Raw genomic sequence first — 19,706 nt, 5'->3', positions numbered from 1 at the left:
TCTCCAAGACAGCTGTGGAAAAAGAAACAGGAGCACTCCCTCTTTCCTCCCCCATCCTGTACTTATGCCACAAATGAACAAATAATTTGAAGAGATTTTCTCACCATTTCCTAGACAGCTGCTGCCAGGAAAGCCTCTCTTCTGCCATCACTTTTCGTCTAGCTTCCTTCTGCAGGCCTTACTTCCCCATAAGTGAACCCAGATGCTTACATACATAGGCATTTTCTGCTCTTCCCAGCATGAAATCCACAGGATTCTTATTCACAGGATTTGGTTTTATGATTTAATAGTGCCACAGCACAACAAGGAATTACTAAAGACAGAAGCTGTCAGAAGAGCAAAGGTCCATCCCTTCTCTACTCTTCATCATAGCTGAAAGACCTAAAATTTTAATGTCCTCAAGTTAACTTCTCTGACTTTGCCCTCAGATTCTAATTTAAATACAATGAAGATACCACCAGTTAAATAAATTATTATTATAATTGCATTAAACCTATTCCTCCCCAATGCAATTAACAAGGTATTTATAACAAACATTCAGCAGCAAGGCTTTTCAGTCTCTCAAGTAATCTTTATTCATTTTTCACAGCAGCCTTTTGAGACAAGGAACCTCACTGCACAGCCAGTTGAACCCTGTTGCTGTGCTGCATTTTAGTGAAAGCCTGAATTTTACAACTATGACTAGACTAGGTGCCCTCCTACCCTCTGGCCATATATTAAGCAATGCATCTTACAATGACTTAATGCTTCTAATTCCTACAAAAATTATTTTTACGGAGACAATTTTCTCTAACTCCTCTCAACAAAGCAGCATTAATAAATATACCAATTTAAGACACCAGTCAAGTCTCAAGTGGAATGCAGATCTGGGCAAGAATACCAATCCCACCCACTCCTCAAAAGCCAAAGCCCAAACTCTACAGAGAGCACTATGCAAGGCAATATATCAACTATCTAAGACATCTCTGGATCACACTTTTTCAGAGGTAGCACTAAAGCAATGCTGAGGGCAGATGCCCATGCACACACACACATTTCCACTGACTGAACAATCTGCATTTCTCAAAATTCCAGTAAACACATAAAAGGAGCACTTTTCTTCTGTGTAGAAAATGACTGCTGACACAAGCAGAGGACAGGATGACATTGCTGCTGCCATAACACAAATTCAGAATACTTAAAAGGTTAACACACAATTTATTGACAATGGAGCCAAAACAATTTCATAATGTAACAACTTATGCAATCCAAGAACAGCATAAAAATAAACAAAAAAAAGTTTATGGACTCTAATTGGTACTAAAAAGTAAAACTAATTACACAAATGCCATTATAAATAGTAGCTTGTTCTAACACATGGTTTAATTTAATAGGTGTTAAATATATTGTAAAAATGGACAAGTTCTTCTCGCAATTTTTAGCATCCATCAAACATCAATGCTGAGACGAAAAAAATAGTTCATTGTCTTCAGAGATCCACCATAAAAATAAAACTAATTTCTTGCTTCTCTCAAAAGTAATCATGAAAATGAACTTGCCTTGCCCTCATGAACAGTTCATCCTCAGGTATTTTGTACAATTAAGCTCATCATATTGTTCTGTTGTTTTGAACCTACATTGCTTTGATCTTCAATTTCCAAAACAAGAGAATTACAAAAGCATTCTCAAACACACCTTTTAGACTAGGCAAGTGCTCTCCCATGCACACACATATTGATGGCACAGAGTACACTGTTCCCTTTACATTGCTGCCAACTGCAAGCTTTTGTAAGTGTAAATTTTGACTGTACACAATATACAGCTATCTAAACAATGACAAAAATATTTTCTTAGTACTGTCTCTATTTTTATTTTCTGGTATTTTTTCTTTCTTGTAAGCACATAAATGCCTTCTCACAGTACTGGGAGCAGTCTAAACCCTCCAAAGCCACAGCCAGCCTGTTGCACAAAAGGATGGCCAGCTCCAGCAGCATCTCTGTGAGCACCACGGCAGTGTCGCTGTGCTGCATCCGGGCACGCACTCCCCCAGCTCCTTTCGCTGCACAGGAGTGGGAAGACTCAACTTAGCCTTCCAAGTGACTGAATCAAACTAGAAATATTCCCAAAGTCATGGCTTTATTTCAAAGATCTTTGCTGAAGATAACTTATTATTATATACAAGATGCTGTACTACTGCAAATCGAGAGGTGCAAACATTATCAATCAATATAACACTGGAGATACATCCTATGATAATACAGATTTTATGCATAATCTGTAAATACAACCCCAGAATAAATAACTAGAGCCTACAGCTTACACAAAATAACATTAACTGATTTCTGTAAAGAAAGTAACATTATAGAAAAGGAACTGTAAATTCATATTGTAAATTATTTATCCCACACAAACACTTCTACATTTATCTACACAGAATGTTTCCAACAGATTTAAAGCAGCTTTGCCCTGGCTCCCATGAGTACAGCTTCCAGCTGCTTCACCATGGCACAGAGCTCCATCTAAAATAACCTAGCCTACACAAGGCTTGTTAGCTCTGGTTTGGTGATGAATTAACCACAGCCACTGGCTCACAACCAGCTCAAAGCATGAGCCAAATTTGCAACATGGCATTTAGACACAACTGACAGCGTCTCATAATGAAATTGCTTACTCACCTTATTCACCTCACTTACTTCATCCAGGGGAATAAACTACTCATCTGTATTGCTACACAAAAATCATTCATATGGAAGAGCAAGGGCCGTGTTTACTCAACTTAAATGAGCTTTTCCAGGTAGAAAAACCTGTGCTTAGCAAAGGTTAAAAAGTAAAGTGAACAATTTTTGCTGACAGTGAAACCAATGGCACCCACTGTCCTTGACAGTATTTCATATCTCTGATACTTATGAACAAAAAAAAACTACTGCTAACAGCTCCAGAAGGTAAATTAACAGAGGAATCTCAATGATAAACCTTCAGCAGGACTCTGGCTCTCTACTCATGATTATACTTTTTGTTCATGCATACAGAAAAACCTGAAAGCACACACAACTCAGCCTGTTACACTGGAAACTTAAATCTAATGCTTTGTTTCATTTGTGCATGAACAGCGCATCCACTGAACACAGAATGATTAAAAGTCCAAATCGGTACCACAAAATCTGGCACACTAATCTCAAAATGTATTTCTACTACTTAATATGTAAAAGCATCACTTGGTTTTAAGAACTGGCTCCTTTTTCAAACAAAACTGGCTACTACAAATCAGCTGACAACTGGGTCATTAAAAGAAAAAAAAACCAAGGGCTCATAGTCCCATCTCCTATAAAAATATGGATACGTTATTTTTATTAATAACACAGTTAATATACTTAAGTCTATTTGGTTTTTTCCTATTGATCAGTTGTCAAATATTAGGGAAACCCCCCATATAATTCAAATACTTATGAAAGTTTATGACAGTAGGAGGCCTAATAATAGGTGAGAAACACATATTCACACCTAATCAGATATCAGAAAATCTGCTCAGGAACAAGTGAATGCAAATAGCCCAAAAGAAATGCAAAAGCATCCAACAGAACTTTCACCTTCTCAGACTCCAAAGTCAATCAGTCATAACAGTCAAACCCACAGGAAACCAGGCTTCACCAGTTCCGGTACTCATGGAAATACCTGATTTCTATAAATAGTAACATTTTCCATATAACATCTACTGAGAGCTTCTTCAGCACATCAGAATCGATACCCTGCAAGGCATCTCCCTGCCCTACCCTACCCTAGACAAGCTACCCAAATATTTTTCCTTCCAAATGTTATTTTCTTTAAAAATACATTAAATATTTCCTTTAGAAATCCACAGCTAGTCCTACTTATGTGACTATTTGCTGGGTGGAACAAAGTTAGATGCTAAGCTGGAAATACCGTAACAGCTGAGTATTTTAACTGGCAACACCCTTGTAATGACATGCCTGTGTGTCATATCAGCCAGAGACTCCACAACCTTACAAATCTGACATCTCTCATCTTGAAAAAGTGTGATTTAGCAGGTTTACTAGAATTTCACTTGCACATGGTCACAGATAATCTGCATTAAAAATACCCAAGAGCAATGTATAAAGTATATATTCATGAGCTTGACATTTGTCACTGGTGACTTCAGTACTCAACTCAGGCAGGTCAATATGCCATTCCTCCAAAACTGAATACAATTTTTGTGCCATATCATAATATCATTTATGATACAGTACTTTTCTGCAAAATAAAAGCCGAAAGTCAAGGTCATACATTGCTTTTAACACTGAAATTCTATCTCTTTTCAGATAAAAATCAATAGCCTTATTATCTGTACTGTTCCATCATTATAGGTGTGCACTATGTACACAGATTAGCAGTGAACCTGCTCTAAATAAACGTAAATTTTAAAATAAGGATATTCATCATACATACATCTAACACTGCTGGGCTTGGGTGATTTTTTCCTCCAAAATCTGAAAGAAAACATATGTCAGCACATACAAAGACTATACTGAACTTCCCTTATCACAGGTACCCAATGCATTTCCCAAAGTTTGCTGCTTAGTATTTTAAAACTTCAACTTTGCTGAGGCTTATTTTGTTGCATTTTAAAAATCTAACAAAGCAAAGGAGAGGGGAGAATTGAGCTACGGCTGGATTCAGTAGATATCAGAGTCTTGACTAAATACACTTCTCCTGATTAAAAGCAACCCACTCATGAGAATCAAAGAGACAGAAATTTGGAGACCTGCCAATTCATACAATAACTATGTTTATTTGTCTTAATAAATATTTAAGAAACATGACTTGTGGTATTTGATACAACTGAGACCATGGTTAAAAGGCCTCTCTCCATGACATAAGCAAATACAGCCTATCCTCTTTATTTGTCCAACTTCTTTTCGACATTCAAGGCTAATCTAGTTTTAGGTCAGGAAAGACTGTGGTCTATCATTTTAAACAAACCATTGTAGTAAAACGTGAACAGGAAATTCCTAACTACACTGTTCAAAGAACAATGATTAGGAAAACAACACAAGCTCACAAAGCACAAGAAGAGCAGTCTGAGTGGAAAATAAAAAAAGCACTGCGCACATACAGTCACCTTGTTCATTTTACTTTTCCCCTGCCAGCCCCTACTCCCCACCTCATCCTCCTCACAAAAGCCAGGGGTCCTTCAGACCCTGCCAAGGGAGAAACCCGTGGATCCAAAGGGGAAAAAGCGCAGTATATACAGCTCTGTCGGATACCTTAGAAATATCCGGCCTGCGGGAGTTAGCGCAGGCATGCCATTCATTCCACAACATATAAATGCCCTCTTTAGAGCCTCATCCAAGCAGCAGTTTCATTTGGATTTTGAGGCACAGGTCTGCCTTGTTTTTCAATAAGCTGCAAGCTATTTTTGCCATGAAAAAAAAAACCCAACATTTTAAAAGTGTGCCTGCCTAGCATACACAGACTATATAAAATGAGTAAAACGTGGACTCAAGGAAAATCTCCTGTATTAGCACTCTATTCATAGCACAGATATTCATCTTCTAAAAGAAACACAACTCCAAACATTTAAAACCCCAAAAGCACAACAAAGCTCAAGTATTTTAAATTCCACCAAGTGTAGTACCTTGAAACATTCAAAAACTCTTTAACCAAAATGCTCTCACAACTATTTTGAAATTATTCCTGTAAAAATCTGGACAATTGACCATCTTCATTAATGGGGAAGAAAAAAAATGTATTCCTAACTTGAGAAAGAAATCACAATAAAGGGGAACAAATTCACTTTTAACATCATGTACTAATATTACATTTAGACCCTATTAGTTTGTATAACACCTTTTTCTGCCTTTACAGAAAGCCTAGATATATCTGGATATGGGTTTAAGTATTAAAATCTTCATCCACTTTGAAAAACAAGCTTCTGAGCACACACATAAAGAGCAAAAACAGAAAAAATGAACACTCTAAAGAACATATTCAGACACTGGAGGGTAGGGAGAAAATTTCCACAGTCAGGACACTACCCGTAGTTTCGGGATATTCCCAATGGCACCAGAGTTTTGGACACAGGTTAATTTCTATTTTAGAGAGAACAGAAAAGCCTTTTATAAACGTTCCATAGATTCTAAATGTAAAGAAAATAAACTTAACAGTTGTGATTCAAGTAAAAAATGAACACGATTTTCTTTATCAAGTCACTTCAGAAAGAATAAAAAAATATCTTAAAAACCATGTGGGCAAACAATCATATGTGCAAAACTTCAAAAACTCCAGATGTTCACATACCAAACATAATTACCCCAAAGGAGATATTCCAGAAATTTATTACAGTATGTTTAAATGATAAAATGAGACAGCTGTATTTTAAAACAACAGAACATTTAAAAAATTCTGAACCCATTCCATGTTAGAAGGAAAAAAAAAATACCAATATTCCTTTTCAGGTAGTTTTTCTAAAAGAAACAGGCAAGGGCCAAAAATCTTCATACAAGTCAGAAAACAGAAAAAGAGAGTCTTTAACTCAAAAATCCAGATTGAGTCCCATCAATAGAAATAGGGCTGTCTGGCAGGTTATGAGACAGAACTAAGGACGTGTCTCACTCCCAGGATGCAGATGGCCAGAAAACAATATCAGCTACATCACTGCTGTAACCAAACAGAAGCCCTGAACAGGCACAGACAGATACACAAATTACTCTCAGAAAAAATTTCCCTAACAAAATATTGCAATAGAGCTCACTCTACATATGAGGACTAGTATTTCAGTGGGAGAAGTCTGCACAAATGAACTACTTTCCACAATCACTGCAGCTTTATTTAGCCCATTTCCTGAATACCGTGACAAATTTTCTGAACAGTAGTTTTTAAAAAAAATACATGTATCTCCATTCATATTAATCACTTGCTGTTTTTTCTTTTATTAAGTAGTAAAAAACACCCTATAATCTTGCTCAGCATTAAAACTGATTTACATCTAAGTTATATGAAATGTTCAAGGTTTTTATATATTTATTTCTGATAAAACATAAGACTTTTTTCTAAGCACATAATGCACTCCAAGAAGACAAAAAGTTGGGATATCAAAATCTATGCCAAAACTTCCAGAAGCTGTTTCTGGAAATTGATTTAAAATAAAGGTAGCTGGTAATTTCCAAAAAGGCCATGAATCGCTAAGAACAGATTCAATACAAAGAGTAAGGTCGTTCTAAATGACATTTAAAGCAAATGACAGGAAACACTACTATGGCTTTTATTTAAAAACTGAAACCAACAAAAAAAACACCACAAAACTAATCACGGCTCAGCAAACCTTCCATGGATCACTCCCTATAAACATCTCAACTCCAACCTTCCAGATGTAAAATCAGAATTATGTTTACTAACATAAGCACTGAGATTATAGCCATAAACAAATATTGTAGATGGTAAATTGCCTGAAATTTCAGATGATTGAATGACATGGTATAGACCACTCACACACTCCTTCCTGCACATTTGTGTTTAGATACTTACTCACGGATTAAAAATGCTCTTTGCTCCAAAAGCCTTCTATCATCTGAAGACGTTTGTAACACTTCACCAAAACTACACAAAACTTCATGTAAGTGCATACAGAAAATGACTGAAGATGACAATAAGGAATTTACAAAACAGATTATTTTACATTAAGAAAATAAATCCTGGAACTGGAAATACAGTATCTTTATTGCAGCATCAATTCACCAGAATCCAGGAGCCAGTCTAATCATAAACCTCTCAACATTCTACTCCAAAAATAGGCTAAAGGGATAGATTTTATTTAAACCAAAAAGGGTTTATTTCACAATTTCTTGGGGAAAAAAATTGAAGCTATACTCTATTAAAAAAAAAAAGAAAAACAACCCAACCAACCCATAGAGAACACAGCAAAAATACCAACCTACCACTTTAATTCTGTTTAAGACAAGTATGCAGGGTTCAGCACTTAATTTTTCCCCCAACAACTTCATCATCTCACTGAATAGAAGACATTAACTAACACACTTCAAGAACAGTAATCACCCTTCACACTGCAGATCAATTCCAAGGAACTTAGCTGAAACTAGCCATTCACTAAGATCAAAGAAAACACTTCTTAAATTCAGCGGACTGCACAGTGTTATGAGAAACCAAGAAGCTGTTTAGCTGAATCAGTACACTAGACTCAATATACAAAGATTATCAAACACAAGCAACACAAAAGAAAGGACGAAGACAAGTTCTAGGACCTCTCCATCTCTATACAGGCTCCCCTTGACTGAGGCAAAAGGCTTAAGAAATCTCTTATTTCTTGAACTCCTATTCACGCTGTAGCTATTTTAGTAATGCAGATAACAGGAAAGTCACTTCTTTCCACAGTCTTGGCTATCAACAATGACATTAAAATACTGGACCATGCACGCATTAAGCTGCATTTCCAAGGGCTGAGAAGTGTGTGAAATCAAAAAAGTTTTCACAACAGATACTCCTCTTCATGACACAACATTTACTCCCAAAGTTCCCCTACATGCAATGCAAAATGATGGCTAACCAGTCCAGATACAAAATACAGCTGATAAAAAAATCCTTATCATTTTTAACCAAAATGCTTTTGCTTTTCTTCTCGGGAAAATTAGTTTTTAAAATCTTTGTGAAATATAGAGATTTAGTTAAAACTATGTCTTTTGCTATACACACAATACATAAGCACCAAAAGCAAACTGCAATTAAGAAATAGGCTACAATGGATTTTCAAAGTACATTTAATAGAAAAATTCAGCCTTCAAAGCATTATCAAATGAAGAATGTGGAAGCTCACAGGTGTAAGTCTATTGAGGCAAGGATTGTATTTGATTACATGAGCGCAATCTCAAAGAAAAGCAAGAAACAATCCAATTATTACAAAGTACACCATTTTAAACCATCTTCCTGCAAGCTGGTACTAGTGAGCATTTTTCTAAAAAAATAATTCTATAATTTGTCCCAACTGAGCAGCTACATTAAGCACAGAAGTAGTTTTCAAATGCCCATGCAGAGTCTTGATCACATGGTGCTTGTTTATCACAAATCTCAGTACACCCATAACCACAAGAGCAGCACTAGGCTTTCCCTTGAATAAACTATGAGCTGGCAGAAAAGCAAAAGTAAGACAACTCAAACCAACGCAGAGCAGCATACACTTTTTTCCAAATGTTGTCAATCAGTACACTGCATACAGTTGAAAACAAGTATATATAAATACACAATATGAATACACATTTTTTAACAGAATTTTGACAAATTACCTATTGCAGTTTCATCTACAACCATTTCCTCCAATTATTTTTTTAACTATATGAAATAGAAGTCAGTTATGCTATCTCTAACAGATGATCATCAGGTTAATTTGTGTTAATCATCAATTATAGTCTAAAAGGCTATTTAGATGCAACTAAAACTAACCTTTGATCCAACAGGCATGACATTTATCAAATCAATTTTTCCTTGGGTTTTGTGGCTAATTTATTCTGAAGTCTGGAGTTCAAGGATTTTTACCTATGTGCCTTATCATATCTTTAATACTGTGATTCCTGGTCTTATCCAAAAGATTTAATCGGGGGGAAGCAAAAGACATGCAAGTGTTCAAACATTTATTTCCAAGCACAGGCACTTCCTTCTTCATCTCCTAACTGTCCTTATACTGAAAAAAAAAAAAATTAAAAAAACCAAAAAAAGTAGTGTACTTTTTATTTTGTAATTCTTTTAAGCACTCATAGAATTGCTGTTCAAATCAAGTAACTTTGGACTGTATCCACCTTTGAGAAGTGGGTCACAATTTGTTTATGCTACAGAATTAAATAATTATGCAGTACTTCAGCTGCCTTCCCAAACATGGATAAGTCACTCTTTCTAAGAAAATGTTTCGCATAAAGGCTTTTTAAAATGTCTTATTTTTAGCTCTTTAAACTGCAATCCAACATTAAATAAATCAATTTTGAAATATTATGCATTTTCAGCTTCGATACCAAACTTTGCATTTTGCTATAAAGAATCCTAATCACTCTTTGTGCAAAAAAATTTCAGCCTAAGTACAATATAAGTCAAAATAGTTTCAACAAATTCTCCATAGATATTTCATCTTGAAAATAACTCTTTCAGAACGCTATGAAAGATAGCCTTTGATTCTCTGTTGCTGGTTCAAGGATGTTGATATCGCTGCACTTTATTTTTGTGCCTCTGCCAATTAAATATACTGAAATAGAAAAGTCTTTGAAAACAAAAATAAAAAAATGCAGTTGCTTTAGGTTTTGATATTTACTGACTCAGCCCTTGATGGCAGCCAGCTCCTTCAGCCAAAGAGTGAACAGTACAGCACAGAACTGCCTTCATCCTGCAAACCACGGGGAGACCACCAAGCTCATCACTGGATGCAAAAGCCTTTCCTACTCCAGCCAACACCCACAGAAAAGTCGAGAAACAAACTGAGAAACATTACAGCTTATATGATCATGTAACAAGTACCTAGAGCAAGTCTCACCAGATGGGTAGCAGCACTAAATGGCTGACTTGAAGGATTCAGCTAAGTATTAGAAGTCACAGATCATGTCTTGCCAACCTCATAGCACACTCTTATTGTATTACTTCCAAATTAACTTTCCTATTTGGGACAGAATAAGAAATTATCAAGATCCTGTGGCATGGCAGAAAAAAGCCTAAACTCCCATTCCTTGCTACTAATGATTAGCTAAGAACTGAAGGATTTATTCTCACAAAATAGGCTAGATTGGTATCAAGGAAAAAAACCACATTATCAGAGTCCCTGCTCCTCTCCATAAGCAGAGACAAAAATCTCGTTAATCTAATCCAAATATTACAACCTTCTCCTCTATGACCTGGCAATTTCCAACTGCACACATTCACCACCCTTAAAAAATCCCCCAGATGCACTGTAATGATCTTCTGACGAGTTGTCACTCCAAACACTGGTAACAAAACTGCCTTTTAAGTCACCCAAATAGCTGCTCTGTGGTTTTTGTTATTACCTTGACATGCCTTTTCATGCTCCTTCTCTTCCTCAGTCACACCCTACACTTCTACACCTAGTGCTTCCAAGCTGGTGATGATACCACAAGCTCAATCCCCAAATCGGTTCTGCTACTTGCAGCTCCCTCACCTCCTAATAGCCACTCCAAAAAACTGACTCTGACACCTATTTCTCTTCTGTTGGCCTTTATACATCCATCTTATGTATGAAAACTGATTCCCTCCTTTTAAAATGTAATTTGAAACTGGTTTAGAGATGTGTTGTTTTACTATGAGAGTATTTTTAAAATCAGTAGTCAAGGCTGCCATTTACAAAGAGGATTTACTCAAAGAAGGTTTTAAACTGACTCATCAGTTTTGCCTAATCCAATCCCTTATTGAAACAAACTTAATTGACATAAACCACTTGAATACCCATCTGCTCCAAAGGTTAAGTCAGCTTAGAGAACTACACCAGCTGAACACTACACTTCCCCAAAAAGAGATACATGAAATACTGCATAGGGTTGTGGTTTTTTCTCATTTTCCTTACTGCAAGGTCAGATAAGCAAGGGTACCAGTGCAAGAGAGGGGTGAGACCATGTGGTTTGGCAGGGAGGACATTACTGGTTTTGGCAGCAGTGAATTATTAGCTCAAGAGTACTGTATTGCCAAACTTTGCTGAGCGTGCTCCCTGCCCTGCCACAGCAGGCAACCAGGTAGGAAAAATACCTAGAGCATATTTTCTCCAGCTTGCTACTTTCAACCAGAAACAAGTTGAAGATTACTTAAAAGTTGCAATACTGGCTGCTTTGCTGGTGAATGTGAACTGTCACATCTGCAGCAGATAAGACATTCAGGAAGTTCTATTTTTAACTGTAGGTAGAAAAGTATTAGTTTTACTTTTTTCAACAATGTATCAACGAAATACTTCTGTTTGGCCTCACATTCAACTTTACAAAACTCTACCTTCCAACAAACAACACAAAATTATAAACCAACATTACATTCAACAGGCACCTCTCTGAAGCTTGTTAACAGGGCTCTACTATGGATAAGTTTCTAGGTTTTTTTTGTTGCCTACAAGTCATTTGTTCTTATGTTTACACAGTGTTGTCACTATATTTATATTTGCTAAAAACATGAAGTTATCTCTCAAACTAATCCCTACAATCCAAGATTTTTTTTCTCCAGATAACAGAACTTAAACCCCAGCCCTAGCCTTCTGACATTTCAAATCTTGCATTCTCACATGTGCAGATCCTGAAAAGCACAGACTTCCCTCCGCACACCCTTTAGAAGATACACTAATGCAAACACCCAATTTTCTTTCCACAGTGCCTGGTGCAGTTTAATTACAATAAATAGAACGAATATGTCTATACCAACTCAGATAAACACTAATAGATATATATATATATATAAATAAATAGCAAAGTACCTTCTCTAACAGTTTTAGGCATGGACAAGTTCCCACAGAACAGGGTTTCTCAGTTTGCAAGACCCAACACAGATGTGAGTCAATACTATGTCACAGAACCCTTCAAGAAGCAGTCCTCGTAACACGTGCCATCACATTGCTGTAACACACTCAAAGCACAACTGCTAATTTAGTCCTTTCTAGCACCACACAAATACAGTAAGGCAGGTGTCTACATTACATATCTAATTGCTGAAAATACTTCCATTAACAGGTAAAAACTACACACAAAAACCCTTCACCTTTAATAAAATGTCAAAAAGCTTAACAGCGGTGGCATTTTGTTAATGACACTTCTGTGGCTCAAGAGATGTTTTGATGCTTTAGCATAAAGTCATTAGGTCTTGAAATTTTATGCTGCCTAAGCCAGATTTTCAAAGGATATGTACTTAAACTACTGAAAACCAATTAAATAAACTATAAATCATTATGATTGTACTATAAGGAAAACCTCTCATCTTAGGAAGAATCAGTGGATGCCTTCTATCTCTACTTTTCAAGACACTGAAAAACTACTGAAACATTTATAATACTCAGTGACTGGAGATGTAGCACTCATTTACAACAACGCTAAATGGCAAGAAAACATCAACATTCACTTCATACAAGCACTGCTTTTCCAGCAGCAATTGTTAACACCTAATCAGAATCTACCACTGAAACAAAAGACTCAGCTTGAAGAGCATCCCTAATACCAAGAAACATTAATTCTAGGATGCTTGTGTCTTCATTCATTCTTGATTATAAATATTTTCATGGGATTCGCACACAGTATGAAGTTAAATATCTGTCTGAAGGCCTACCAGACAACATGAAAAAAAAATATGGATGTATCTCCCTCATGAAAGCCAGAGAAGTAGATCTATCATGGCATATATATATGTGGAGCTTTCAAAACAAATGTCAGCTACAGTGTTCCCTTAAAAATATTACTGAATTAGTCTGAGCAAGAGCTAAAGTACAAATATGTGCAGATTGCCCAGAGAGGCTCAGGGCACTGCAGCCCTTTCCCAACATCATTTGCTGCAGCATGTATTCCCAGTCACATGCCAGGAGAGCAGTCTATACAGCTGCACAGCTTTCCCATCCACACCGTGGCTGCATCCAGGCCTGACATTCACACAGAAAATTTGAAACATCTGGATCTCAAGCACTGTTTTATATGCAATGCTTCTTATATAAACTCTATCAAGTCCACTGTATTGCCAACTTGAAGTAATCAAACAGTGCAACTGCAGTGACCTAGATGCCTGAAGTAATGGCAATAAATAGGATTTCTTCCTGGGTGCATGAAGAGAAACAACCAAATAGAGCAGCTCTCCACTTTCTAATGAAAGGAGGCTGCTCTGCCAATCCTTATGAGATATGCTTAGCTATATGTGTTTATATACAGGTCAAATGATATATCATGTAATGGAAGCAGTAAAAATTGATGGTCATAAAAAATGAGACTTCAAATGATAGCTGACTGAAATTGAGAAAAAGAATTAGGTAATTTCATGTAAAAGAGTAAAGGAGTGGAAAACTACTCTGACATCTAATATCTACTAGTATTAAAAACATAGCATATTTTGTTATGTTTGCATGGTTTTAATTTCTGACTATCAGATGCTATGACAAATCTACCAAATAAAAGAATTCTGAGGTCTCTGGTATCATCTCTTTTTATGAACAGTACTCAAATCACTTCTTAAACAGCTCTTCAACTGATTAAATTCAACTCTTTTCCCCTCATGGGAGAGCATATTTTCCAGATCTATACTCATTCAACAATTCTTTTTTTTTTTTCCTTTCCAAGATTCCTCATCTCCTGCAACCTTGGTAACAGTTGAACATCATAATACAACAATCAGGAGGTAGACAAGAAAAGTCTGAAAACATATACAAACCTGAAGACAACGTTCAAAAATGGCAGTGGTACTAACTATACTGTTGCTTTCATCTTTCTGATGTTTTAGAATAGAAGTATTCGAATTCTAATAATGAATGTCACTGATTGCAGTTCTTAGTGTAAGGGGTTTAAGGCAGACGTGGTGGCATATCAAAAGATCCTTTGCCTCACTGAAGTCCCATCCTTCCAATTTGGACAAAAAACTTCAGAAGCAATTCTCATCACTTCACAGCTCTCCCATCCGCCCTCAGAGTTACTCCTCTACACATATGAAATAAGGCAAGAAAATATTCGAGAAAATAATCTGCCACTGAAAATGCTCTTTTAATACAAAACAAGCACTAGTGAAGGGACTTTAAGTCTGGAATTTTCTAGATTAGAATATCTGACATGAATATGCTTTTTATTTAGGTTTCTTACTTACGATTTCTTATTCCTTTATAAAGCCAGTCTGGGGAAGGAGAAATCACATTATACAGCATCACACCAGCACATATTTGAACACCTTGCTGTGCCACTTGCCATAAGAGAGGAAACAACAGTAGTAGCAGACTTTGTCTCACCCAACAGGAGAAGTCAACTAACTGGGTAATACAGATACTTATTAAAATCAAATAAATTATGAGAATAAGAAGTCCTGAAACAGTTCAGCAAAAAGCAGTCAGCACTTCTGGACTTTCTTGCCCAGTACCCACTTAAATATTTCTACTCTGCACTCCTAACAACAGATACCTGCCCCTAGTGACTTTGCCAAGCTGACTCCTTTTAAACCTATCACCCTTTTTTGCTTATTTGCAGCCTCTACAATTCTGACCTTTCAATAATCTCCTTGTCCAGCACATCTTACATTTCTTGACCCCCACACTCACATCTCACACATAGTTATTATATTTCACCTTCCAGTCATCTTCCCTTCTTCACCTAGACTCTGCATGCTGTCTCTCATGGTATTTTCTCACCCTAAAGATTCCTCATCCAAACCCCGTGCTCCTTCTTTTCCCTCAGGGCTCCCTGTACAGCCAAGAAAAGAGCTGACACCCTCATACCCTGAACCCTCACCAGACCAGTTTCTCCTTACCTGTTTCTCCCTGCTCTACTGGTTTTCAGGCCAGTTCCCCTACTTTTTTCTTCCCAGACTTCAGGTGCCATCCAGCTTCTCCCAACCCCTAGATCCTAACTGCTTTGCTTTCAAAACCTACCAAATCTCACCCCTTCTCTGTCACATTCCAGAGCCAACTCCATTTGATCCCATATTCCTTGTTCCAACCCACTTCTTCTACAAGGCCAGGGTTTTCCACCTGTGCTCACATCATTCATCTATGAGGCCTCAGAATTAGGATGCTAATGAGGACTTAGGACAGAAAAACTCCCCAGTACCTGTAGTTGATGTTGCAGGAAGTTACAAGCAGCTGCTAAACCTAGGTTTTAGCCCATAATGATTTTTCAATTTCTCTCCAAGTGGTCCAAATGGGCGATTTCTCCATGCAAAAACATTCCTATACTCTGTAAGTTTAAAATCCTCACTCCAAAAGAACATGCTTGGAAAGCTTTTGTTAAACTCCAAGAATTTTGTCTAAGCTCTAATCACTTGAAAACACCAACAGTAATAAGATCTCTGGTGCCACAAGGATCATCAATATCAACCACAAACACAGTCAGTCTTTTATAAATTCATTTACAATCCCGTTATTGAACAGAATCTCAATGTAGCAAGTACTGTGCAAACACAAGATAAAAAGGCAGTTCCCTGCCTTGAAGAATTTACAATCTATTACGATAAAAGACGATGACTACCACGAGATTAAAACATCCACTGAATGGCTCCCTTCTGAGATCTACACGATCTGCTAAACAACCATCCACAATCTATTCATTACACACAATCCACGCAGAGCAACACAGTATCTTCCCGAACCTAACCACTGATTTGACAAGAAAGATAACATCCTTTTCAAAATTGCTCATTTATCACCCTTCTACCTCTTTTTTCTTACCACAGAAAAATCATAAGGTATCCACTTACGAGCCCTTTTTCCCTACTCAATCTTTATTATTCCGACTTGCTTCCCTTACTCTCATCATCTTCTCTTTTCCGAACTCCAAAATCCTTCACAGAGCATTTCTCCAATTAGCATTTCTTTGTCTTTTTGGCTTCAATGGGAAAAACATAGGGGGAGGGGAGAGAAATTTGTTTTGTTTTGTGGAGGGATTTTTAATTGAATAATTATTTCAAATCAAATTCACTAACCAAACTATACAAAAGGCTTGGAAATCTCAGGGGGAGTCCTGAAAAGAAAAACAAAAAACAAACTACTGAGTGCCAGCTAAATCGAAAGAAGAGCCTGTGGGGATGCTTAGAGACTACTAGCCATAGGAAAGCTTGGAGGTGCTGATTCTCAGAGCCCTTGAACAAGTGCAGCATGGCCTGAGGTCTCATAGCTTTGTCCAATTCCTCCTAGGTAGAAATAAAACCACCCAAACACAGAAATGGGGGGATGAACTCTGTCACTCTATGCCTAATTCATAATGCCGAGGTACGTATGACACAAGTAAGTTATTCTACCCTCCACTTACACCACTGTTTGCAAAAATACAGCTTCAATACCACTGCACTGCTGCTCTTACCTTTCTTTCCCAAACTTCCTCAGAAAACAGCTACATTGAGCTTTTCCTACTTTGCTGCTGCCCATGGGAATCTGAATACCAGCAATGAAACTCGAAAAGACCAGTCACTTTCTGCCATGCAAAACCCAGACATCTCACTAAAATAACAACAGTAGTCTATTCTCAACCACAGATTAGCTCTGCAGTCATAGAACCAGCTCCTGCTACTTCAATTCTGCACAAACTACTGATAACATGCTCGTGAAAACATAATCTCTTTTCTTTCTGCCCCAATGCAAATGTCTCAATCTCTGCTCTACAGCCTGTTCTTACCCAATGTGAAAAACAGATCTAAGTTTAAACCTTGGAGTGAAATATTTAGACAAAATTTCAAGCAATGTGTGGCATTTCAATTATTTCTTCCAAACATGGAGCCATAATTTTAACAATACTATGTAACTTGAACAGTAACTCAATTTTAACACTGTAGTAAATGAAAAAAATGAAAAAAAAAAAAAAAACCTTTCCTGTTATTGTCTATATAGAAAATACTGCAGAAGACAAAACCACATACTCTCCGAAATTTAATAGAAAGGATGAGATGCAGAGAAGCAACAGACATCGATTATCTTTGCCACACAGTATTAAAAGTAACCTAACTACATGTACAGGAATTTTGACGTAGAAAAAAAATGTGCTATCTAAAGCATATTAACAAATATTTAACATCTCAGCAAAATAATATGTGCATGCATAAGTACGTCCACATAATGAGATAAAACATTATCCGGTAGGTAAATATTTAGGCCATTTAAACAATTATACATTGTCGTGCAAAACGACAGGAATCTCTCAAATTACTACAGTCTTTAACCCAGACTGTGCTTAAATGTTTCTGTGGCCTGCTTAACATTCCAGGCATATTTCTGGCAAGGTAGCTCTGGCTGAGGTTCAAACTGTCCTTGTCCAACTTTCACTTACTATAAAAACATTGTTTAATATAGAAAAGCATACACAGAGACATATGTTTCTTATTTCGCAGACACCTAAAATACTGACACTTGTGTTCACTAACTCCGCGTGGAAATTTTTAGGCGACCGCTTTAAAGCGAGGTCGTCTTTTACTGAGCAACAGAGCCCACGCTTCCACCAGATTTCAGCTACACTTAAACACTGCTTACAACGCATTTCTCCTAAAAGCCGTAAGATCTGCCCTTATTTATTCGCCCTAAGTGAGAAGAAAAGGCCCAGCTCGGTCTCCACACGCACCGCCGGGCCGTGCAGACGCTGCCCCGGACACCACGCAGCTGCAGATTTTTGCTGCTAATTTGCAGCAGACCGCGTATTTGTCAAATTAAGTGCAGGAATTTCCCGGTTTGCTTACCTCCACGCAGCGTTATCTTTTATGAGGAGGTAATCTACCAAATTACTCCAGCATGCCTCCAGCCTGCTGCTGCCAATTAGTTCAGCCCGGCTAATAAATCAGGATGGCCAAGCCGCTCGGTTACAGCGGGGCCGGTCCGGTACGCGAGGAGGATAAACACAGGCGGTGTCAGCGCTCCTGCCTCCCCATCTCCCCCCACACTGAGACAACGCTTAGTCCAAGCACCCACCAGGGGAGCTGGGGGGCAGAAAGCTCCAATTCTTTTTTTTTCTGGCTCATATTCAACATTTAACACTGCCGACAAACCCATCAGCAGCAGGGGTAGAGGCTCTGCCCCCGCGATGGGCCGCTGTGACAGAGCCCCCACCCCGGGCCGCCGACCCGGAGCCTCCGAGCGCCCCGCCGGCAGCGGCACCGCCGGCCCCGCCGCCCACACCCTCCCGGCGGCCGCCAACGGGGGAAGGAAAATGTCGCCGATGGGCCCAGCCCCGGGTGAACGGGGCTCAGGCCCTCTTTCCCTCCCGGATCTCACTCATACCTGTCCCGGGGGTCGATCCACGAGGTCTGCCGGGTGTTGTGATCGATGTAAAAGACTCGCCCGTCGAAGTCCCTCGCTTCCTCCCAGCCGGCGGGCAGCGGCAGCTCCGAGCTCTCCCGGCCCCGCTGTCCGCCCGCCGCCGGCCCGCCGCCCTGTCCCGCCGCCGCTTGCTGCTGCTGCTGCCGCCGCCGCCGCCCGCCGCTCAACCACGGCATGGCCGCTCCGCCGCCGGGCCGCCGCCGCCCTGCTCCGGCCGAAAGCCGCTCCCCGCCCGCCGCCGGGGCAGCTCCAGTCCCGCCCGGGCCGCGGCCGCCCGCCGCCTCCTCCTCCTCCTCTTCCTCCTCCAGCACTAACAGGCGGCCCCGCAGGGAGCGGGACTCGGGCGGCTCCGGCTGCGCCGCGCCGAGCTCATCCTCCCCCGCGCCAGCCCCGCTCCAAGCCGGGACCAGCCCCGCCGCGCTTCCTAACCCCGCCCGGGACCTGCCCCGCGCCGCCCCGGCTCCCAGCCCTCGATCCCGGCCCGACCGCCCCCGCCCCGCCGGTCAGCAGCGCCCCGCCGCCGCCTGCCGCCCGGCGCCTGCCCCGGCCATCTTCCCTCCCTCCCTCCCTCCGCCCCGCCCGGCTCGGCTCGGCTGTTCCCACGGCGCGGAGCCCTCCCGCCCCGGCCCGCGCTGTGGGGCTCGGGGGAAGCGGCGGGGCCTGGCCGCACCCCTCGCCGCGGAAGCCGGGCCCAGACCCAGACACGTCGGCTCTAGGAGAGGGCGGCTGCCTTCCGCCCCGGGCCCGGGCCGGGGGAAGGAGGCTGAGGCCCCGCCGGGGC

The 19,706-nt window shown here is 39.6% G+C and overlaps 1 protein-coding gene across 3 annotated transcripts in view; it reads right to left on the bottom strand.

Annotated features, from left to right (window-relative positions):
• Window positions 1-19,316, bottom strand: part of WWC3 (WWC family member 3) — a 97,731-nt gene extending 78,415 nt beyond the window's left edge. Inside the window, exon 1 of one of the 3 annotated variants that reach the window (XM_056489317.1) lies at window positions 18,887-19,316. In XM_056489317.1, coding sequence (XP_056345292.1) covers window positions 18,887-19,101 — 215 coding nt within the window. In that variant the 5' untranslated portion in view covers window positions 19,102-19,316. The remainder of the gene's footprint in view (window positions 1-18,886) is intronic. The other 2 variants (XM_056489307.1, XM_056489300.1) reach the window with 2 other exon arrangements.
• Between the last annotated feature and the right edge of the window lie 390 nt (window positions 19,317-19,706).

The sequence above is a fragment of the Oenanthe melanoleuca genome, chromosome 1, assembly GCF_029582105.1.
Source record: "Oenanthe melanoleuca isolate GR-GAL-2019-014 chromosome 1, OMel1.0, whole genome shotgun sequence".
Taxonomy (NCBI): Eukaryota; Metazoa; Chordata; class Aves; order Passeriformes; family Muscicapidae; genus Oenanthe; species Oenanthe melanoleuca.
Note: the sequence above shows the minus strand (reverse complement) of the source record. Positions and strands in the feature narration are given on the sequence as shown.